Source organism: Helicoverpa armigera, chromosome 16 (assembly GCF_030705265.1).
Source record: "Helicoverpa armigera isolate CAAS_96S chromosome 16, ASM3070526v1, whole genome shotgun sequence".
Classification (NCBI taxonomy): Eukaryota; Metazoa; Arthropoda; class Insecta; order Lepidoptera; family Noctuidae; genus Helicoverpa; species Helicoverpa armigera.
In genome coordinates this window covers 2,254,278-2,273,935 of record NC_087135.1, presented here as the reverse complement: position 1 = coordinate 2,273,935, position 19,658 = coordinate 2,254,278, and the positions used below count along the sequence as shown (strand labels likewise).

The following is a 19,658-nucleotide window of genomic DNA, read 5'->3' as shown; positions in this document are numbered from 1 at the left end:
AACGGTTAACAGATTATCGAGATGGAGTGTACTTCTGACCTCATCTTAACTACTTCAAGATCCATAAATAGGTTAAAGTAATTCAATACATTATCTTCATACCCGATGTTTCTCATATTGTCAACAATTGACCTCACAGTGGTGATAGAACAATTCAGTCGTCAAACGTTTTTATTAATAGTGACGTTTACTAACACCCTTTTGACTTTTTGACAACCTCATTATAAGCACTGTGAACACGGCTCTAGTTAAACTGGTGTATATACCATTGTGTTAGAAGTAAAAACGCCAACAAGTCAACCTAACAGAATCTGTCAAATTTCTCCAATCGAACATTATCATAAGAACACTCTTTACCTAATTGAGTCGTCGTCACTCTTATCGATTTGATATTTTATTTTTAATGTATATATATATACCTATATATATTATTATGTATTAAGTATTTATGTATTGTAATATGTTTTTATTCATATCTATTCATGACTTTCTCTTTTTCTTTTTTTTTTTTTTCTTTTTGTACTACCTATTTATTTTCTCCCTTTAACCCGATGGTTGACTGGTAGAGAATGCCTTGAGGCATTAAGTCCGCCAATGTACCTATTTTGTACATAAAGTATAAATAAATAAATAAATAAATAAATAAATTATTCTTCCACTATTGTGATAAGGTTAAAAATCGGTTGAAATTTGACAGTTCGGGTAGGTTAGTGTGCTATCGTTAGTACCTACATATTTAAGGTGCAGTTTGAAGCCACGCTCTGAGTCCCCTGGCTCGTTCGGCGACACCGCCGTCTGAATTGTCTTGTATTACTGGTTCCGGCTAGAAGAATTTATATTGAACATTAGGACTTTAAAAAGAGAATATTAAGTTCTGAGGTAGCTATACTATATCTCGCCAAACTTAATGACGATTCACAACTTATTTTCGCCTCCCATTGATATCTTAAAAAAGGTTACGAACCAAAACTAATTTTAGCATGAACTTTAGCGATTGCCGCGAAAATAGATACCTAATGGATAAATCCGTTTAAATAAGTTATTGATACTCACTGCTGATAATGTCATGCGCGTTTGTGATGTAGTGGCTGCGTTGCACGAACTTGTTTCTGGTGACGCTGTAAGTAATTAAAAAGTATATGATATTTATTCACTGGCTTAACCACTCGATAGTTCCAGTATGTTCATTGATCGAAAGCGAGAAAGGAAAGCACCAGGATCTTATGACCTAAAGGAGACAACCGTACTGTTGTGTGTGAAAGTAAGTAATCTAGCATTACCTAAGTGTTCAAGTACCTCCCACACAAGCGCGGTTTTATTCGAAAGAGTGTATAGTTACTAGGCTGTCATACACTAAAAGTAAGAAAGCTTTGTTCTCTTCAGTGTGAAGTCATCTAGAAGTAAGTGCTTTCATCAAGCATCTCTGTCGCAAGTTTTATTCGAAACACGGAGAAATAAGTACCAAGTGGTCATAAACTAAAGGATACAAAGCCAGTACTGTTCTCTTCTTACCAACGCTTTGAGAAAGCGCAGTACCGCAGCCAAAGTCCTAGGCTGTTATAAAGTAGAGGATACGAACCCAGTAGCAATCCAGTGTTCAGTATGACGTAATTCTAGCATTTAATGCTTCATCAAGTTTATCTGACGCGGAAATGAGTACTAAGCTGTCATAAAGTATAGGATACAAACCCAGCCCTGTTTTCTTCTTACCAGTATGAGGTCGTCTAGCGTCCAATGGCCGCCATATATCTATGACGTCACCGTATAATGACAGTTTTACTCGAATGAGGAGGTGTAAGTACTAGGCTGTCATAAACTATAGGATACAAACCCAGTACTGTTCTCTTACCAGTGTGAGGTCGTCTAGCGTCCAGTGCCCGCCATATATCTCTGACGTCGGCGTGTAATGCTCTGAGAGAGCGGAGTACGGCGCCTCCGGCCTCGGTGGGCGCTGCCTCGCTGCCTGATGATGCCTCGCTAGTTGTCGCCTCCTGGTATTAAAAAAGTTATTTTAATGTAGAAAATTGCTAATAATTGCTGGCTTGACAAAACAAATAAATAATAATAAATGATAAAATCTTATCTATGCAAGAACATTCAATACACATGCATTTCCTTGCGAAGCAAATGTACCTACACTAAAAATCAACTGTTCGGGAGACAATAACGAAAACTGAAAATAAAACGACGAGAACTGAACGAATACAAACATGCCTAACGAGATGAGAAATAAAGCTCAAAATTTATACAGCAATATGATTTTTATATTTAAAAGATGATTTTTGGAGATTAAAAAATATGATGGTGAAGTAAATAAAGCTGAAAATAAAAAAGAAACAACCACCTATCAGCAAAACAAGATGTCATCAAAATTAAACTTTTTATGAAACCAAAACAAAAAAATATCAAATATCGCAACGAAAACGCATGATATGTAACCAAATTTACAGATTCACCTTAGCAAAAAAAACCATCACAAAAAGGATTAAAATCAAATTCGAAAATAGAACACCAACAAGCAACCAAAATTGACTCTATAGAAAAAACGAAAGCAAAGAAGGTCGAGTTTAGTTATAACATCGACCTGTAAAGGCGGCGGGGCAGCCGGCAGTCGACGCAGTGCTCGTTCAATGTGTCGCAGTCGGATTTCCTTCTCGCCCAGGAGAGCACGTGCCCGGTGGAGTGCTACTTCTAGCTCTGTTACTTCGCGTTCCTCCTGTATACCAAAGATATCAATCGACTTCCCTAATATTTTTTTCGTTACCATAGGTTTTTTTAAAAAAACTAGACCATCATTTTCCTAGGTTTGTCATTATTTTTTGATCCAGCAGTGAATTAGTCATCAATAGACCATGGCATCCTAAATTCGATGCAATCTTCAAATTATCAGAAAAATCAGTCGACTATAATATAATTTCCCAAAGAAGACTATTAAAAAATAATTCGTTGATTACCCAATGTTTTTTTTTTCAATCTATTCCTAGTATTTAAACTATTTTAAATAAAAAAACATATCGAAAACACAATATAAACTTAATTCTTATAATATCATCTTGTAATACATATAGCTTATGCCTAGTTTCAAAGTTAATGTCGGTCCATGTAAAGCAGATTTGCACCCTGTTACAGTGAATGCCAATATAGTGGCAAAAAGGGCTAGTTAGAAAATAATGAACATAATAATAACTTACCGAAGGAGCCCTATGTGGCGACAACGAAGCCCTAGTCTCCCTGAGCGCCGCCCTCCTGCGCTTGAGCGCGGCGCGCGCGCGCCGCATGCCCTCGCGCTCCACCAGCGCGCGGTGACGCACGAACTCCAGCTCCGGAGTGTCCGCTGTCGTTACTGGACCTACAAAATTTAAATGCTTTTAATAAGTTATTGTTATATTGTTATGTTAGCACATATGTCTAGATTTTAAGAAATAATGTTGTTTAATATGAACTTTGATAAATGAATAAATGATTTGATTTGATTTGATTGTTTATTGAAGTACTTAGATTATAAAAGCAAAGGACATATTTGCATATTTTATCCATGTACGGGAAGTTGTTTCCACGAAACGCGAGGTAGTCAGCTAGAAGCAACTAGTCTCCGGTATTTCTGGTCCGAGGCTAAAAATTCTACTAAATCTATAATGTTAGATATCACCGGAGTACGAAAGACGTACTTACTCAATTTAGTGGCGGCTACGGCTACATACAATTTAACCAGAATTGTTACATCAATTTAATTTATATATTTTTTAAATGTCTTTGACAACTCGTTTAAACCGAAAATGAACACAAGTATGAATTATATTCTTAATTCTTACCTAATTCAGCAAAAGGGTATCGTAAACTATAAGCCGGTTGACATGCTAAATCCGGGAACTGATCTTCCAAATCATCTAACTTTCTCAACTGCTGCCGAAGTGATTCTAGTGGACTCGACCAGCCTTCGCCACGTCTAGAACACAAATATGGAGTATTATTACAAGTTTTTACTATCATACTAAAATCAGAGACAATTACTTGAATCTTTTATCAAGTATGTAATCTATTTGCTGCCATCCAAAGTCTAATCTACGACAGAAACTGCTGGAAACTCCAAATACTTGAAAGTAAAGAATATGATTTCATTTATGAAGCAAATTATATGAAATGAAGTAATCTTACTTTGGTGAATAATTCAGCCGGGACGTAGAGGCTGATTTTAATCTTGTAAAACATCTGCGTCGGCCATGTCCTGTAAGAATAAAAGAACCTCTGAATACATTTTTTTTATGAGGCCTTATAATAAATACATGATCTTCTGAAAAGTAATTACTATCACCCCTATGAAAAGTGATCTGAATATTTACCGTTAACATTTTCTTTAGGTTTCTCATCAGCTGTTGTGGCATCGGACGAGTCCTGGCAGTCAGTTGTAGCTCCTACAGACAATACAATATTATTTATTTTATTTATTTATTTATTTACACACACCTTACCTTTATGTAAAGAAAACTCTAAGAAATTTTGAAGTTTAATTCTACTTTATCAACAGGCTTCCCTTTCAGGGTCCCTGGATAGTATATGGATTTTTCTTTTTTAAAAAGTCCCTAAAAGTATATAAAAAACAATGTGCATGGGCATTCAATCAATCTAGATGTGACAACTTGTAATTTTATTATTATAATACATTTTATTCAGATAGAAATTTCAATCGTAATTTTTATCTAGACCACGAAAATGTAGGTTTCACATCTAGACCAACAATTCAATTCGCAACATTTTCCCCTGCACTCAGAGACAATTAATTGTTACTTAAGTCATTCCTTAGTGAAGGATTTCTTTGACAATCCACTAGGGAGGGACTTATAGATACAGCCTTTATATCGTCCCACTGCTGGGTTGCGGCCTCCTCTCACACAGAGAAGGATTGAACATTAATCACCACGCTTGCTCCATGCGGGTTGGTGATTTCAGACTATATAGTCCAGGTTTCTTTAAGATGATTTCCTTCACCTATTCATTTTGGGAGGGACTTAAGTCACCATTAAATGTCTCTGAGCTCGGGAGTTTTACCTATATAAAAATTCACACACAAAAACCAAAGCAAAGCAAAATAATAGAAAAATAAAAAAGCTAAATACGTACGTAAGTCTACATGATGTGGTCACCTGTATCTCTGTGGCGGCGCCGCGGCGGCTCGCGGAACGCGACTGCCGAGCGTCGCGGACGCGGACGTACTGCGGAAGCTTGGGACGTGTCCGCTGATGGTACTGGCTGGATGGTTGGAAAGGAGGTTTTAATTGGTTGAGAAAAAGTTTGCAATAAATGTTACATTGTGTAACTGTAGCGTCTATAAAAATTATTCCTAAGTAAAAGATTTTAAGACGATGGTTATTGAAATAAATACAAATGCAAAAGTTAAGAATTTTCACCGAGGATCCATTAAAGAAAGTTAATAAAGTAGAAATTATACATATTATACAATTATACATTATTACAACATGAATGTAGTAAGTAGTCGAATACTACTACATTTATGTTGACTTGATATTTCTATAATTTCCATTTTATTTACTATTTAGATATATGCTACACCTACATGTTTTGAATAATTAAAAATATATATCTGTATTAAATCAACTGAAATTTCGGCTTAAAGACTAACAGAGTGCAACTTAGTAACAGTGTTTAACACAAAACAACTGCCTTTCTGACTTTTTCAACGAAGGCAATATCCTCTGGCAACATTTTCAGACTTTCTTGTTTATTTTAATTTCTAATTTAGCAATACTCACATTATCCCTCCTAATTTTCCAGTCATCGTTATTATTGTCAGGTTTGTGCGCGTTAGTTTCCGAGTAAGACGTCTCGTTATCATTGTACTTGAGGTTCGGATTGTTGTTCATACGTCGAGGAGGCTCCGGTTCGACCACTGCGCTTACCGATGTCTCGTTTAGTTCTTTACATCTATGGAATAAAAAGCGGAAAACACAATACAAGTATAAGTACGGTAAAAATACTAAAGTATTGCAACACTCACAAATACCAGAAGTTTTGTAATTTGTAATTACAATATATTGGTAGTAATAAAAAAAAAACCAGCAATGGTCGTTAAGGCTGTGAGGACAAGATAAAAAAAAAACTGTAATTTAAAATAACAGACAATCTACTAATTGATCAAATAATATTGTTATAGTATTTTTTTTTCATATGACGAGATAGATTTTATCATATTTTCAACAAGTAAGGATTACCTTTCTAGCGATTGGTTAGCTTTGTGTGAATTTGACTTCTCAGTTTCTGATCCAGTGGTCATGCTCATCTCTCGTCTTTTGTTCCGGCGTTCAATTGACATCTGAAAAGAAAATTATTTTAGGTTTAGTAATCGGTTCATCTCTTACTGCACAGAGTTTGTAGCATCCCCTTTTTAGCAAGGAAATATAAGACAGATAGTATTGAACTATAGAGTATTCTACTGCAGTGGAGTTTTAAGACTTTGATTCTACTAGCCAGTCGCGCCCGCACTTCTTCTAGATGTCAAGTGACTTGTGTGCTAAGTGTTTCTATATTACATCAATGCTATAACTCTGACCTTAACATCGTGCTTGAGTCGCACGTACTTCTCCTTGAGGCACTTGTACTTGTCCTGCAGCGCCCGCTCGTCGCCCAGGCGCCCGCCCGCCGCCCGCGAGCTCGCCAGCCGAGCACGGACTTCTTCTAGGTGACAGGCGTGTTGGGTGCGAAGTCTTTCTATCTGTGAAATCGAAAGATAGGGGATTTCTATAACCTATCTAGATATTTATTTGCATATCTGGGATAGAATTTTGACATTAGCACAAACAACAGGTACATAAGTCAGTTTTAGGTAGAAATATTAGATCGAACTTGAGATGACGTCAGAAAAGATACGCTGCTGTACAAATGACATTGCATTTGAATTAGGACTGCTAAATGATAAGGAAGTCAGTTTTACTTGCATTATAAAATGTGACAAACTAAAGCTACCCACCTGTTTTACCAAACAGTATGAAACATTTTCTGTGAAATCGAATATCACTAAAGTTGTTTATAATGGAGCATTAAGGAAAAATTTATCGGCGGGATATTTGCTTAGTTATTCCGGAAACCAAACCTAAAATAGATAATTTGCAAGACTTACCTCAGCTCGATAGTCATGTCTAAGATCAGTGACTCTAGTAGTATGTTCTTCTCTCAGAGACTCTATGGTAGCTCTGTTCTCTTCTATCATACGACTGCGTTCCTTCGCCAAGTTGGCTTGTAATTGATCCCTTAGTTCTGATAATGTGCGTTCATTTTCTGAAAACCACAATTATAAGTTGGTTAGGCTAGTCACATTTGACTACTTTTCAAATTGTATTATAATAAATATGTTAAGGGCAGTTCTGTGTATATAATATAGGTACCCCAAACACAATGTCAATTTAATTTATTGGATTCAACATCGTTTTCTTTGATTAATGAGAAAAGTTTCAATAACAACATCACTCTCCCTGTTACACTTTGAAAGAAGAACGGCTTAATCATTTTAAAGGGGTTTTTGGTTTACACATAATTTTATCGGAGTGCAAAAAAAACACAGGTGAAACGGGGGGCAAAAATAAGCTAGTATAAAAACACAAAATTACCTATTTCCAACTGGCGTTGCTGCTCAATAAGCTTATCCCTGTACTGTTGATGTATTTTGTTTATATTGTCTAAATGTTGTCGCTCAGCCAACTCAATGTCTTGTTGATTTCGTTCATCCAGCTCCAATGTTGCTTGTTCTAGTGTTTGTCTGTGCGTTTGTTCGGCTTGTGCTAGTGCCTGAAGTTAAATAAAGATATGTTTTATTTAGGGAAAGCCTGGCTTTTTACACGCTTTTTATTAGCTTCACCTGTATGTTTGTAGGTTATTGTGTAGGTTTATATTTGTTTGTAACCGACTTCTTTGGGCGCGATTTTGACCCACTTTAAACGGCCAGATTTCGTTCAAACTTTGTAGATTTATTGAGGACCGATGACAATACACTAATTTGATAAAATTATTCCATTTTAACCGACTTCCCAAAAAGGAGGAGGTTACACATACACATCGATTACTCCGAGGTTTATAGACCGATTTACGTGATTCTTTTTTTGTTCGACTCGGAATAGCTGCCAGTTGGTCCCATAGTCATCAGGTCAGGATCTGATGGTGGAAACCCTGAGAAATCGAGGGCAACCTTCGAAAGTTGTAGGCATACATAGGGTAAAAACTTGACACTCAGGCGTACGCCTAAAAGCACTATTCAACTGTGAAGATTTGGAGCTGACCTGATGATGGAGACCAGAGAGGGTCCAGGGAACTCGACAACTGAATATGTAAACTACCTCGTGTTTGGGCTTAAATTATTTGTATTGACAAGACCTTTGCAACAGTGAAGGTTGGGAGCTGACCTGATGATGGAGACCAGAGAAAGTCGAGGGAACTCGACAACTGAATATGTAAAATACCTCGTTTGGACTTATATTCTTTGTATTGATGAGAACTTCCCACTTGTATAGATAGTGACAACTATTCGTACCACTGAAAAGCTTTAAACAAAAAAAAAGTAGAAAATAAATAATAGTTTAAAAAAAAACTAAAAAACACGCTTTTTATAGAAAACCGAACTAAAAAATAGAAAATAAATTTTAATGAATTTAAATTAAGAAAATAGTGTTCAAAATTTCAATGAATATAAATCAACAATAGTGTGAATACAAAAAATATATTTAAAAAAAAGCGTGGGGTGCATGGTGTCAATAGTTATAAATATTTTATTGACAGATATGAGTAGAGTGATTTTCATTTCGATAATACCTTAAAAAGCACCCCACGCTTTTTTTTAAATATATTTTTTGTATTCACACTATCATTAATTTATATTCATTGAAATTTTGAACAGTATTTTCTTAATTTAAATTCATTAAAATTTATTTTCTATTTTTTAGTTCGGTTTTCTATAAAAAGCGTGTTTTTTAGTTTTTTTTAAACTATTATTTTTTACCTATAGGATAACATTTCCGGTGAGTTTCGTAAGAAAGAAAAATTAAAAGGAATTTTGATAGAATTATAAATTATGTTGTGAGTCTAAAACAGTACGAAATCTCAATTATCTTAAAGAAATTTGTCATAGGTACTTAAGTGTAATTTATGATTGGAAAAATCTACATTTAACATAATTATAAGCACCTGGATGCACAGGATACAGTACCAAACCAACCAGAGGTATTGTTTGTTGGTACAACTATAAATATAAAAATCTTACCTCATCCATCTCCCTTCTATGTCTCTCAGCTTGCTCATTCAATCTCATTCTCTTCTCAGCTACAAATTTCTCCTCCGTCTCTCTCAACTCTTCTAATAATTCCGCTCTCAACTTCCTCTCCCTAACCGACCACTCTACTCTAATACTCTCCAACTCCTTCTGTAAAGCTAACTCCAGTCTTCTCTTCTCATCTGCTTTGTTCCTCTCTATCATATCTCTTGTTCCCATATCGGGAATTAGAGGAGATTTTATAGGCTTCGGAAACGTCTCTTCTTGAGTCTCAAATTGATATACTACCACTACATTGTCGGAACTAGATTTCCCCTGCGATAGAATAACCCCGTCTAATCTAGGACTTGTTAGGCCTTTTCCTAGGCTCGAAGCCGAATCTGAAGTCTTTATAGGCCCCATTACGGACTTGTTAGGCTTGAAAGTCGATAACGGACTCCAAGGTTTAGCATAGTCCAGTCGTGGAGACCTCATTTCGGAACCCAAACTGGGTGTAGGCGAAACTTTGATCTGCGGCGACTTTATAGAGACCTCGTGAGACTTCGACTTCGATTCATCATCCCGTCCTGAAGTTTTCTTCGAATCGTCAGAATCGGATGCAACTTTTGAAAAGTCTAATATAGGAACTTTGATTTGAGGTATTTGAATGTTTTCGTTTGAACGTATCTTATCTGAGTTTATCGACTTTTTGTCTGAACTCTCTTCAGATTTTGGACCATCTTTTTCTATTTCTTTTTCGTTACTATTTTTTTCTCTTTCGTTGGAATCGTCTAAATCGTTGAGGTCCAGATTTGCAAATTCTCTGTCCGGGGAGTCTATTGAAGTTTCAGATTCAATACTCTCCATTAGATTTATTGATATTTTATTTTTTTGAGGTATCATTGGTGATCTGTAAAATAAAGTAAATCAACTATTCTGCAATAACAGGATTTTTCAACAGTATATTTGACCTTGGCTGTCATAGATATTACAGTTATTTTTATTTCTTACCTTTGAACTAAGAATTATAAAAAAAGAAAATGGGACATAAAAAAATAAAGATTAAGACGACCAGCTATTGTAAAGGAGAAGAGTATTATTTTGGATTTAAAGATCTCTTGTTAACTAATACTCTTCATCCATACAAACCTTGGCCGTGTCTCCTTCTCAGAAGCTCCAGGTTCCTCCAGATTAACCGACAAAGTATCGATGTCTCCCGGTCTGACTAGGTCCGATATCTTTTGGAAGTTCTTCTGAAATAGGTCGGGTTTGATATAGTCCCCTGGTGGAGGTCTTAGCACGCGGCGTCGAGGTGAAGTGCCACGAGCGTAGCTGTCGCTGTCTGTAAGAAATTATTAAATGGTGATATATGACCAATAGATAAATATAATATTCTTATGCCTATTCTACTTGTTACTAAATACATCATCTACAACAACAAAAAATTATGGTTTGTATAACATTCGAGTGTATTTTCAGTATGTTCCGAATATCTGCAAAACAGCGAGTTTAATTTCTATAAAACTAACTAATTGATGATACTAGTGTACGAATAATTTAGACTAGTTTATTATAACTAAATCCCACCCAAAACAAAAATGTGAAAGACGGCCAAGTTGGATAATATGGGAATGCTTCGCCTATAAAAGAAGTGAGATCTGAATAAGTAAGTTCGATAATATGGGAATGCTTCGCCTATAAAAGAAGTGAGATCTGAATAAGTACCAAGTTCCATACACATACCTCAGTTAAAAATAGTTACTTTTTAATGATGTTACTTGGCAAGTTTTCATACACCTTGTTATAAACCTACTAAACGCAATGAATCAAGTATTTAATTTTCTATTAAAACTTGCCTTAAACTTAGGGGTATAAATTTACACCGGGTATAAAACACCTTCGTTATTTTGAAACCGACTCACACTTGGCCATTTTCAGATTTTTCCCTTTACCTTGACATAAAGACCTACCTCCATGCCAAATTTCAAGTCAATACGACCATTGGAAGTGGTCTAGGTTTTTGATGAGTGAGTCAGTGAATCAGTGAATCAGTGAATCAGTGAATCAGTGAATCAGTGAATCAGTGAATAAGTGAATCAGTGAATCAGTCAGTGAGTGTATAGTAAAAATAGCGATTTTCTGACGTCAATATCTCAAGACCTACAATAGGTATATTAATGAAATTTTGTATTTTAGATAAGTGAGGCGGTCTCAACAGATACTAGAAATTTGATATGCGTAAATAAAATAGATTTTGAGTTACAGGGGGGTCGAATTTGGCCCGAAATGGTTCGTGTAATATAACCCACGGCCGGTGTGTCGCTTTTTTTGCTCGAACTTGGCGGACACACTGCCGTGTGTCTAGATAAGAATCCTTGCGAAGACACTGCCAAATTGGGGGTGAAACCACAGACTTCTATTTACACAAGGAAATTAGATTCAATTAGCATTTCTGAAGTTAGCCATTTGACTACTAATATTGTTGAGGAAACCCTTGCTTGTCCGAAGGTAGCTACTGTTCTACAATAGTCAAAAATTGCTGAGCATACTTCAGAAATACAAAGTTAAGGCACAAACTGTATTGAACTATACTATACCATCAGAATCATTTTCGTCTGAAGAATTGTTCTCCTTTTTAAATATAGGTAAAGGATTCGGTCTTGGTAAGAGTGGGGTCAAAAATCTTGGGTTCTTTGGCATTCCTCTGGGTGACGTCGGCGATAACGGGACTTTTGGAGGGGACGGGAGACCAAGGGGAAATTCGGGATCTGGGAAAAATATTAGTATTTAGGTACCTACATTTACGCTGATACTGATTGAAGTTATAAGAACAGAGTTAATTGAATGCTAATATGTTGAAAAAAAAACCTAAGTGTCCGGTCACATATATCAACTCAGAAAGGAGATTGTCGTCGTATCAACTCCGGTCATTCAGTATCATTTTTTGGAAACTCCCTACTGCAACGCAGACTACACGGGAGATACGGTTACGATCCGCTGTAGAGTTGATACGTGTGTAAACCGTAGAGATAATTTTACAATCAGAGCATTAAATATCGATTTTCGTTATGCAGACTTTAATGTCAATGAGCCGTTAAATGCACGGATCGTTTAACAGCAGTAATTAAGCACGCACTTTGCAATATCAGACGTCAAGGTTCCTAAAGACATAACAATGCTTTACTGAACCTACAATACGGTAATGTCTTAGCGTAACATCGTAATTTTGCCTTGAAAGTTTGTAACCTACTGCATCTTGAAAGCAATTATATTCCAAATACTTACATAATGTAAACATCGGTAAAGTCAAATCAGTTTTAACGTAAATACTACTCTTACCTAATTTACTATCTCACAATGAAAAACATGCATATATAAAAATACATAAAATTTACACTCACCAACAGAATCCCTTTCAGAACCTGACAGACTCTTAACCTCCCTTGGACTCTCATTAGGCCTCGGAGGCAAAGGGGGTCGTGCAGCCAAAGGGGTCAACACTATCTGATTCAACGGCACAGCGGGCGATGACCCCGCGAGGTGCGATGACACGGGTGATGAAGGGACGAGGGGTGATGACGGGACAAGCGGTGATGACGGGATGATAGGGGACGGAATAGATGGGTGGGGGGTGGCTGATATGATTGAGCTTTGGCCATCGTTCTGTTCTGAGGAGCTGTTTGAGCCCGGACTGACGGTCGGTTCGGGTAAGTTTTCGAGTTTAAATCTGGAAATAAGGGGATAACATCTTTATTCCAAAGTAAATTGTATTACTCACAGCTTACAGAAAGACAACGAAAATAATGTTCTCTGTATCTTTCCAAAGCAAACCTAGAGAGGTGACAAAAGTAAAAAGTTAACTATTGTCATCTCTCTAGGTTTGCTTTGCACTCATGCGAAATCAGGACTTTAATCAACTCAAAGACCAGCAAAGAACATATCTTTCATTAAATGTTATTGAAAACCAACTTACCTAACACTTTTTCTATCTTCTTCAAAACTAGCAGGCTGCTTATGTCTTCCCATGAAGATATTGTCAACTTTCTTATGCAATGCGTCAGACATTTTCTCCCGCAGTATTCCTTTAGGCGGATCACTTTTAGTGACGGAATCTATTGGCAAAGATTTGTCGGTATCTGGACTCGGGAGATCGGATTTTGAAACTTTGAGAAACATGCTACCTTTGCCTGAAAAAAAAAAAAGATTATATTAAATCAAAAGCCCAAGATTTTGTTGAATATTTATTTGTGTCGTAAATTACCTGTCAATGGAAACCCCCTCTCAATTTTAGAAGACATTAACAACGGGCTAAAATTCTCTTCCTCAGGACTGTTCAACACGTGCATCTTCAAATCAATAATCTCTGATTGCTGTTTGAACAGCAACTTTGGTCTTTCAGCCCCAAACGCCGGCCGACTGAGCAAGTCTCTATCCGACGTGTTCCTCATTAGACTGGGTTTGCCCGAAAGTGAACCATCTACACTACGCCTTAGAGGCGATATTCGAGTGTCACTTAGTTTCTTGTCGATCCTGCTAAGAGGAGATGGTGGGGGTCTTCCTAAAGGTGTTAGGCGCCTGGGTCCAGTAAGTGTTGGGTTTTCTCTGACGTCAGACGCATGGTTCTCACTGTCCGTGCTAAGTTCTTCATCGCTTTCGACCTTCGTTTCAACTCGTTCCAAGTTTTTTGTGTTCTCTTCTGATGTAAGGAGTTCCTATAGAGGAATTATTCTTGTTAAAAAAACGTCAAATTAATAAACAGTTTCACAGATAAGGCTGAATGAATAGTGTAAGTCAACAGATAGACAAAATGCGGGTTCGTCAAGACATTCAAGGGGCCGACTTTTCAATCATCAGCTAACTTCTATCTCAGGAATAAATATACAAATACTGGCAATAAGTAAAAAATATTCTTCAGTAAATTACAAAATCAGCCCTTACAAATACAAATATCAGCAAAAACACGAACAAACGGTGACAAAAAGAATCACACAACACACACACAAATAAAAGCGACCAAACAAAACAACAGGCGCGTCCAATTAGTTCAATAAAAGGTTAATAAGGTAACAACGAGTTTATCGCCTCGTAAAGACATCACGTCTCCTAGGTGTGAACTAACGTCAACCTTGGACATGCAACGATAGCTATGACAATTCTTACGGTACAAATCGATAATTCTCGTATTTACGCCGTGGTATTTGTGGGGAGAATATGGTGGGGTAGAAATTAATGGTACATTAATATAATTGAATATTGACTGCACCAAGTTTATTACTTCAAGCTAGCTTTTGAAATTGGGTCAAAGTCTTAATTATGCATTATTATCTTCTAATTTAATTTGTTAATGATTTGCTTAGAAGTCAACTAATTTAAGTTCCTATACTTGTTATTTGTCACATCTTTGATCTACCAAATTAGGAAGGTCTAGACACCTTAGAGACTTGTAACTGCACGACTTACCAAATACTGATAAGACTGTAACTTTGAACTAATTAGGCGATTCTTAATGCAAAATGCACATACACAGTAAGACTGTACCAGTGAGAATTTTTCTTTAAAGAAATGCCTATTCTGTACCTAGCTTCATAAATACATATTGCTACAAACATTTACCTGTACAGAAGCGCAGGTGTCATCTTGCATGGAAGCATCGCGCGCCTTCTTCACGAGTTCCCTGTATACGTTGTCTAGCGGATGCTCCCACTGAGTACTCTTCGTTTCCTCGTTGTAGTAGTAATGTGATTGGATTTTATCGTCATAGCTGCGTGGAAAGATTAATCAAAGTCAAAGTATTTTTTTTTATTTCAAATTGGCCTATAAGAGCTCTTTCGAAACGTCGACTAGTGTCATTTTAGCGCAAGCAAAGTTAGTTTAGTTAAGTAAATTATAATTTTCTGAAAGTAAAACAGTCGAAGCATGTATTTGCATCATCAGTTTTGCTCACCTACATGGTTAATAGTCCTTAACAAAAGTATTGTTTGTGCCATTGAAGGGACAAAGTATGTAAGTAGGACGAATGGGGTCAAAATTGGAGAGATAATAATGAGATCTTTTGGAATATTCAATCACAAATATAAAACGTAATAGAGCTAAGTATCTCAAAATCATCATCAAAATAATTACACACAAAGGATTTCAAAAAGACATAGCATAAAAATGGTTTCAGTCAACAATAGTATGACATGGCACACTTCCTAATAAAGGTGTGAAAGAATACATATTAAATGAATTAGAACTTTTTATTATAATATTGACTGTAAATTGTTTTGTAAACAGAGTAAAACCTCAGCCTTGGTTTTTAAAACAACCTTCAGTTTGTAAAGGTTAGATGTTTTATTAAGATTTATAAAACAAGTATTATGAAAATATCAGTATTTGTTTCCCAGCCATTATATTTTATGTGAAGGCTACATGCCTCCGCTAGTCATAATTATTGATTTGACATTACATCACTTGGTTACTGCTTCAGTTCATGATATTTTAAACTGAAGATAGTATAATGAATTACAGTATTACAGACAATCAATTAAGTTGAGCAATATATGCAGGTATTGTGCAAGTTTATAGACCAGATAGAGTGAAGATTTCTGCAAAGATTTTAGCAAAAAAATAAATATTGCTCATAGTATATTTTGTGGATATATATTCCGCCTTAGGAAAGAGAATCATTTTCATAGGTCATTCATCATTAGCTACAAAATATTGTTCTATAGATCATTATTATAGTGCTTTTTTTGTGGAGTTGTTAGTTTTTATTCCTCACTAAACAAATTTGCAGCACAGCACTTTCTATCACATCTGTCTATCTCAATTTATTAACTTTCAAATATACAGGTAAAGATGATCAAGGCAGTACAAATAAAAACTTAGTATATACCTACTTATGTGGAATACAAAGCTAGATAAACATTCTCGAATAGAAAATCATCTATGTATAAGCATTTATTAAATTTCTACCAAAAAACCTTTAGGGGATTACTTCATACACTTGGATACTATCGTTCTCCAGTTTTCAAAAATGTCTTCACTTCTTTTGACATGAAAGAATACCACACATAGTTTTAATATTGAAAAAGGATGTACTTACTAGGCTTTCCATGGAGGTGGTAATGCTTGCATGAGTCCATCTTTAGCCAATGGTAGGAGGTGGCTCTCACTCTCAGGATCAATGCCCAGTTGCTGAGCATAGTCGGAGATTTCTGCAAATATTAATAAGGTGAAATTATAGTCTTTGTTTAGACATATTTTAGTGACACTATATTCATATGCATTTTTTTAAATTTGATGCACATTTTTATTTTAAATTTGGAATCCTAGTGAATTCGAATCACAGCAGATAAATTATGAATTTTAACGTAAACTTGAAACTACACAAAGCCAATTGGAATATAAAACAAACAGCATTATAAATTCAACATCCCTAGAAGAAGGGTTCATAAGATAGCTGACAATAACATAAAAATTTCCGATGTTTGTTTTTATACAAGCACGGGTTTTATAGCTACAACAAAAATATTTTTGTTGAATACATAAAAATTTTATGAACAAACCCTCGGCGGATGGTTGACTGTTTTCATCGAATATTTCACGGCAAACCACAGGCGAAGACATCGTGCCACCATATCATTATTTCATTCTATACACACACAGCTTGCCGTAATATTCCAAAAAAATAATTTCTTTTATATATCTCATTTTAAATTCGATAAAAAACTCGGCAAAAAAATCACCTTCCGCACACAGAAAATCCTGTCAAATTTTCTTTTTTTTCACAAACTCGATAAATACTTGCCAGTACGGAACAGGTTGATTGATATAGATTGCCATTTAAAAAATGCTATTAATTATTTCTTTTACCACTATCCGAACGAAAAGTGTATGGAAAACCTTATTCAAAATGTTTTTTTTGTCATGGCCACAGTGAAATTCGACTTTGACATGTCATGATGGTGCGTTCAAAGCTTATGATCCACAAATAGCATGAAATAAGTATTCAATCCAAATTGATAATTTTTGAAATGTAATTCTATATAAATTTCTTGTTTTTAACAAGAACTCTCTAAAAAACAACTCGAACTTTCTAAAAAAATAACAAAGAAATAAATGAATTAACATAAGAAAAGATCATTCATCACGACTTATTATAACATCTTTGGATGTAATATACTCTGAACGCAAGTAGCAAACAACCTCAATCGGTGAACACAGATTTTGTTTTATCATTGAAATTTATCATAAAAATGGCATCAGTTAAAGACGTCGCAACTTTATATCAAAACTTAAAAACTGAGTGGGCCAAGAAGCCACGCAAACTGGACAAATGCGGTGAACTATTGAATAAAATAAAGGTGAGTGATACGGGACGATGACTTGACACATACCATTGTTAGGTCAAAACATTACTGCAATTTATTCTTTTTACAGATTGCATTAACGCAATTGACTTTCCTGCCGAGTAATAATGCTGCCGCTAATCAAAAAGAGTTGATCTTGGCGCGGGATGTGTTGGAAATAGGAGCTCAATGGGCAGTTGCAGCCAAGGATGTAAAAGCTTTTGAACGCTATATGTCTCAGCTGAAATGCTACTATTTCGATTACAAGTAAGTACTTAACATGGAAATATTAGTTTTACGTGTGTAAAATTGGATAGCTAAACTCCCAATCCTAAATTTCAGCTTGAACCTTCACTTTGTTTACCTTAGTTAAAAAGAATTAGATTTTGTAGGTTTTAAAGCTCTTAATGATCAATTCATCCTATTTAATTATTGTTATGCTATGATAATCTATGCCATACTCAGTCTGTGATATAGATAAAGTAAGAAGTACCACCACATACTTCCTTGTTTCACATGAATCATAGTACAATTAATATATTTTTGGCTTATCTTATTAAATATTGTCATTACCTTCCAGAGACCACCTCCCAGAGTCAGCATTCATGTACCAGCTCCTTGGTCTCAACTTGCTGTTCCTACTCTCTCAGAACCGAGTAGCTGAGTTCCACACAGAATTGGAACGCCTGTCTGTTGATGTGATCAGAGCTGACCCATACATTAGGCACCCACTGGCTTTGGAGCAGTATTTGATGGAGGGCAGTTATAATAAGATCTTTTTGGCTAAGGTATCATCATCTGAACTTTTTATTTTATTAATTCTTATATGAATCCTTTCATGCATTATATAATTACTCACTACTAGCATACCATTATAATACATGTATGCTGATGTGTCCAAGTGAAGTGACCATATTCTGCGGGTTGTTCGAAAGAGATACCGCAGCCCTGGTACATAAAAGGCTTATGACGGAACACAACGGTTTTTAGTCAATAAAAGTCTGACACTCCCTCACCGCTGCTAACCCACAGCGGGAGGGGTCATTTGATGATTTTTGACGTCTGAAAAAAAAGTGACCATATTATGATGATATTTGGAACTTCCCAAATTAGCAAATTAGGCTTGGAAGACAAGATATATAATTATGTTATATTCACCAAAACTTTTAACTCTCTAAACAACTATGATTCCCCTAAATGTTATTTGTTATTAAAATGCAATATGTTTTCAGGATAATGTACCAGCAGAAAGCTACACCCTTTTCATGGACACTCTCCTAGACACAGTCCGAGGAGAGATCGCTGCTTGCATCGAGAAGGCTTACCTTTGCATCTCATGCGCTGAGGCTGCTCGCCGATTGAACCTGCCTTCTCAGCAGGCTGTCCATGAATATGGGAAGAAGGTAACTATAGAAAAACTATTTAAATGATAAAAAAAGGTGTTTCTCAATTGACAACATATTTTTTTAGTTTTGCGGATATCTTTATCGTCTATGAACAGTTTTTTTTGTCTTAATACTCTTTTATTCTAAATCTAAATGGAATTCAAGTCATAGCTTCCTCATTGGCAGGGAAAAATCTCAAATATTTTATAACAGTGCATACATAGGTTAAGTGTAAAAAATTACATTTGTTTGTTTGTATTTTCTAGCGCAACTGGGTGCTCGGTCCGGACAACTGCTACCACTTCAACGCGGCCGAGGAAACTTGCGCAGCTGCCGCCGGCACTCTCCCCTCTTCCGAGCTGGCTGGCCAAATCATCGAATACGCCAGACATCTTGAAATGATTGTGTAATTTACCTACTTAGATTTTTATGTACCCTTCGTGATTAATTAAATTTCTTTAATATAATTATTCTTTGCGTTTCTTGTTTTGCTCCCCTTTGTCCCTTTATCTTTTTTTTGGTTAAATAATAAAAAAGGAATATGTAGCTACACTGACTGTGTACATGTTAGAAAAATAATGCGATAATCCCATGACTCTAAAATATTGAGAAAAAATATTTTTCTATTAGATAGTTATCCCCCGACTATCCCCGTAGTAGAGGTGTATCTTGTCTGGATACGGAAGATAA

The 19,658-nt window shown here is 35.8% G+C and overlaps 2 protein-coding genes across 3 annotated transcripts; one reads left to right on the top strand and one right to left on the bottom strand.

Moving 5' to 3' along the window:
• Nucleotides 1–566: 566 nt before the first annotated feature.
• LOC110369868 (centrosomal protein of 164 kDa) lies at nucleotides 567–17,027 on the bottom strand. 2 transcript variants are annotated; one of them, XM_064038427.1, is made up of 22 exons: nucleotides 16,801–17,027; nucleotides 16,338–16,449; nucleotides 14,864–15,011; nucleotides 13,512–13,962; nucleotides 13,224–13,437; nucleotides 12,652–12,977; nucleotides 10,400–10,592; nucleotides 9,263–10,160; nucleotides 7,620–7,797; nucleotides 7,133–7,290; nucleotides 6,566–6,727; nucleotides 6,228–6,328; nucleotides 5,769–5,940; nucleotides 5,142–5,247; nucleotides 4,341–4,412; nucleotides 4,156–4,225; nucleotides 3,813–3,946; nucleotides 3,192–3,349; nucleotides 2,585–2,716; nucleotides 1,850–1,991; nucleotides 1,054–1,118; nucleotides 567–823 (listed from the first exon to the last, which is right to left on the bottom strand). In XM_064038427.1, exons 1-22 carry the CDS (start codon nucleotides 16,859–16,861, stop codon nucleotides 737–739), a joined length of 4,140 nt encoding a protein of 1,379 aa, XP_063894497.1. In that variant the 5' UTR covers nucleotides 16,862–17,027; the 3' UTR covers nucleotides 567–736. The 2 variants fall into 2 exon arrangements, with proteins under 2 accessions (XP_063894497.1, XP_063894498.1); XM_064038428.1 differs by lacking the exon at nucleotides 2,585–2,716 and having other exon boundaries at nucleotides 572–823; nucleotides 16,801–17,026.
• Nucleotides 17,028–17,410: 383 nt separating this feature from the next.
• LOC110369872 (26S proteasome non-ATPase regulatory subunit 8) lies at nucleotides 17,411–19,438 on the top strand. Its single transcript, XM_021325469.3, has 5 exons — nucleotides 17,411–17,598; nucleotides 17,675–17,850; nucleotides 18,164–18,371; nucleotides 18,816–18,986; nucleotides 19,235–19,438. The coding sequence occupies exons 1-5, from the start codon at nucleotides 17,491–17,493 to the stop codon at nucleotides 19,376–19,378; spliced, it is 807 nt and encodes a 268-aa protein (XP_021181144.1). The 5' UTR covers nucleotides 17,411–17,490; the 3' UTR covers nucleotides 19,379–19,438.
• The last annotated feature ends 220 nt before the right edge of the window (nucleotides 19,439–19,658 follow it).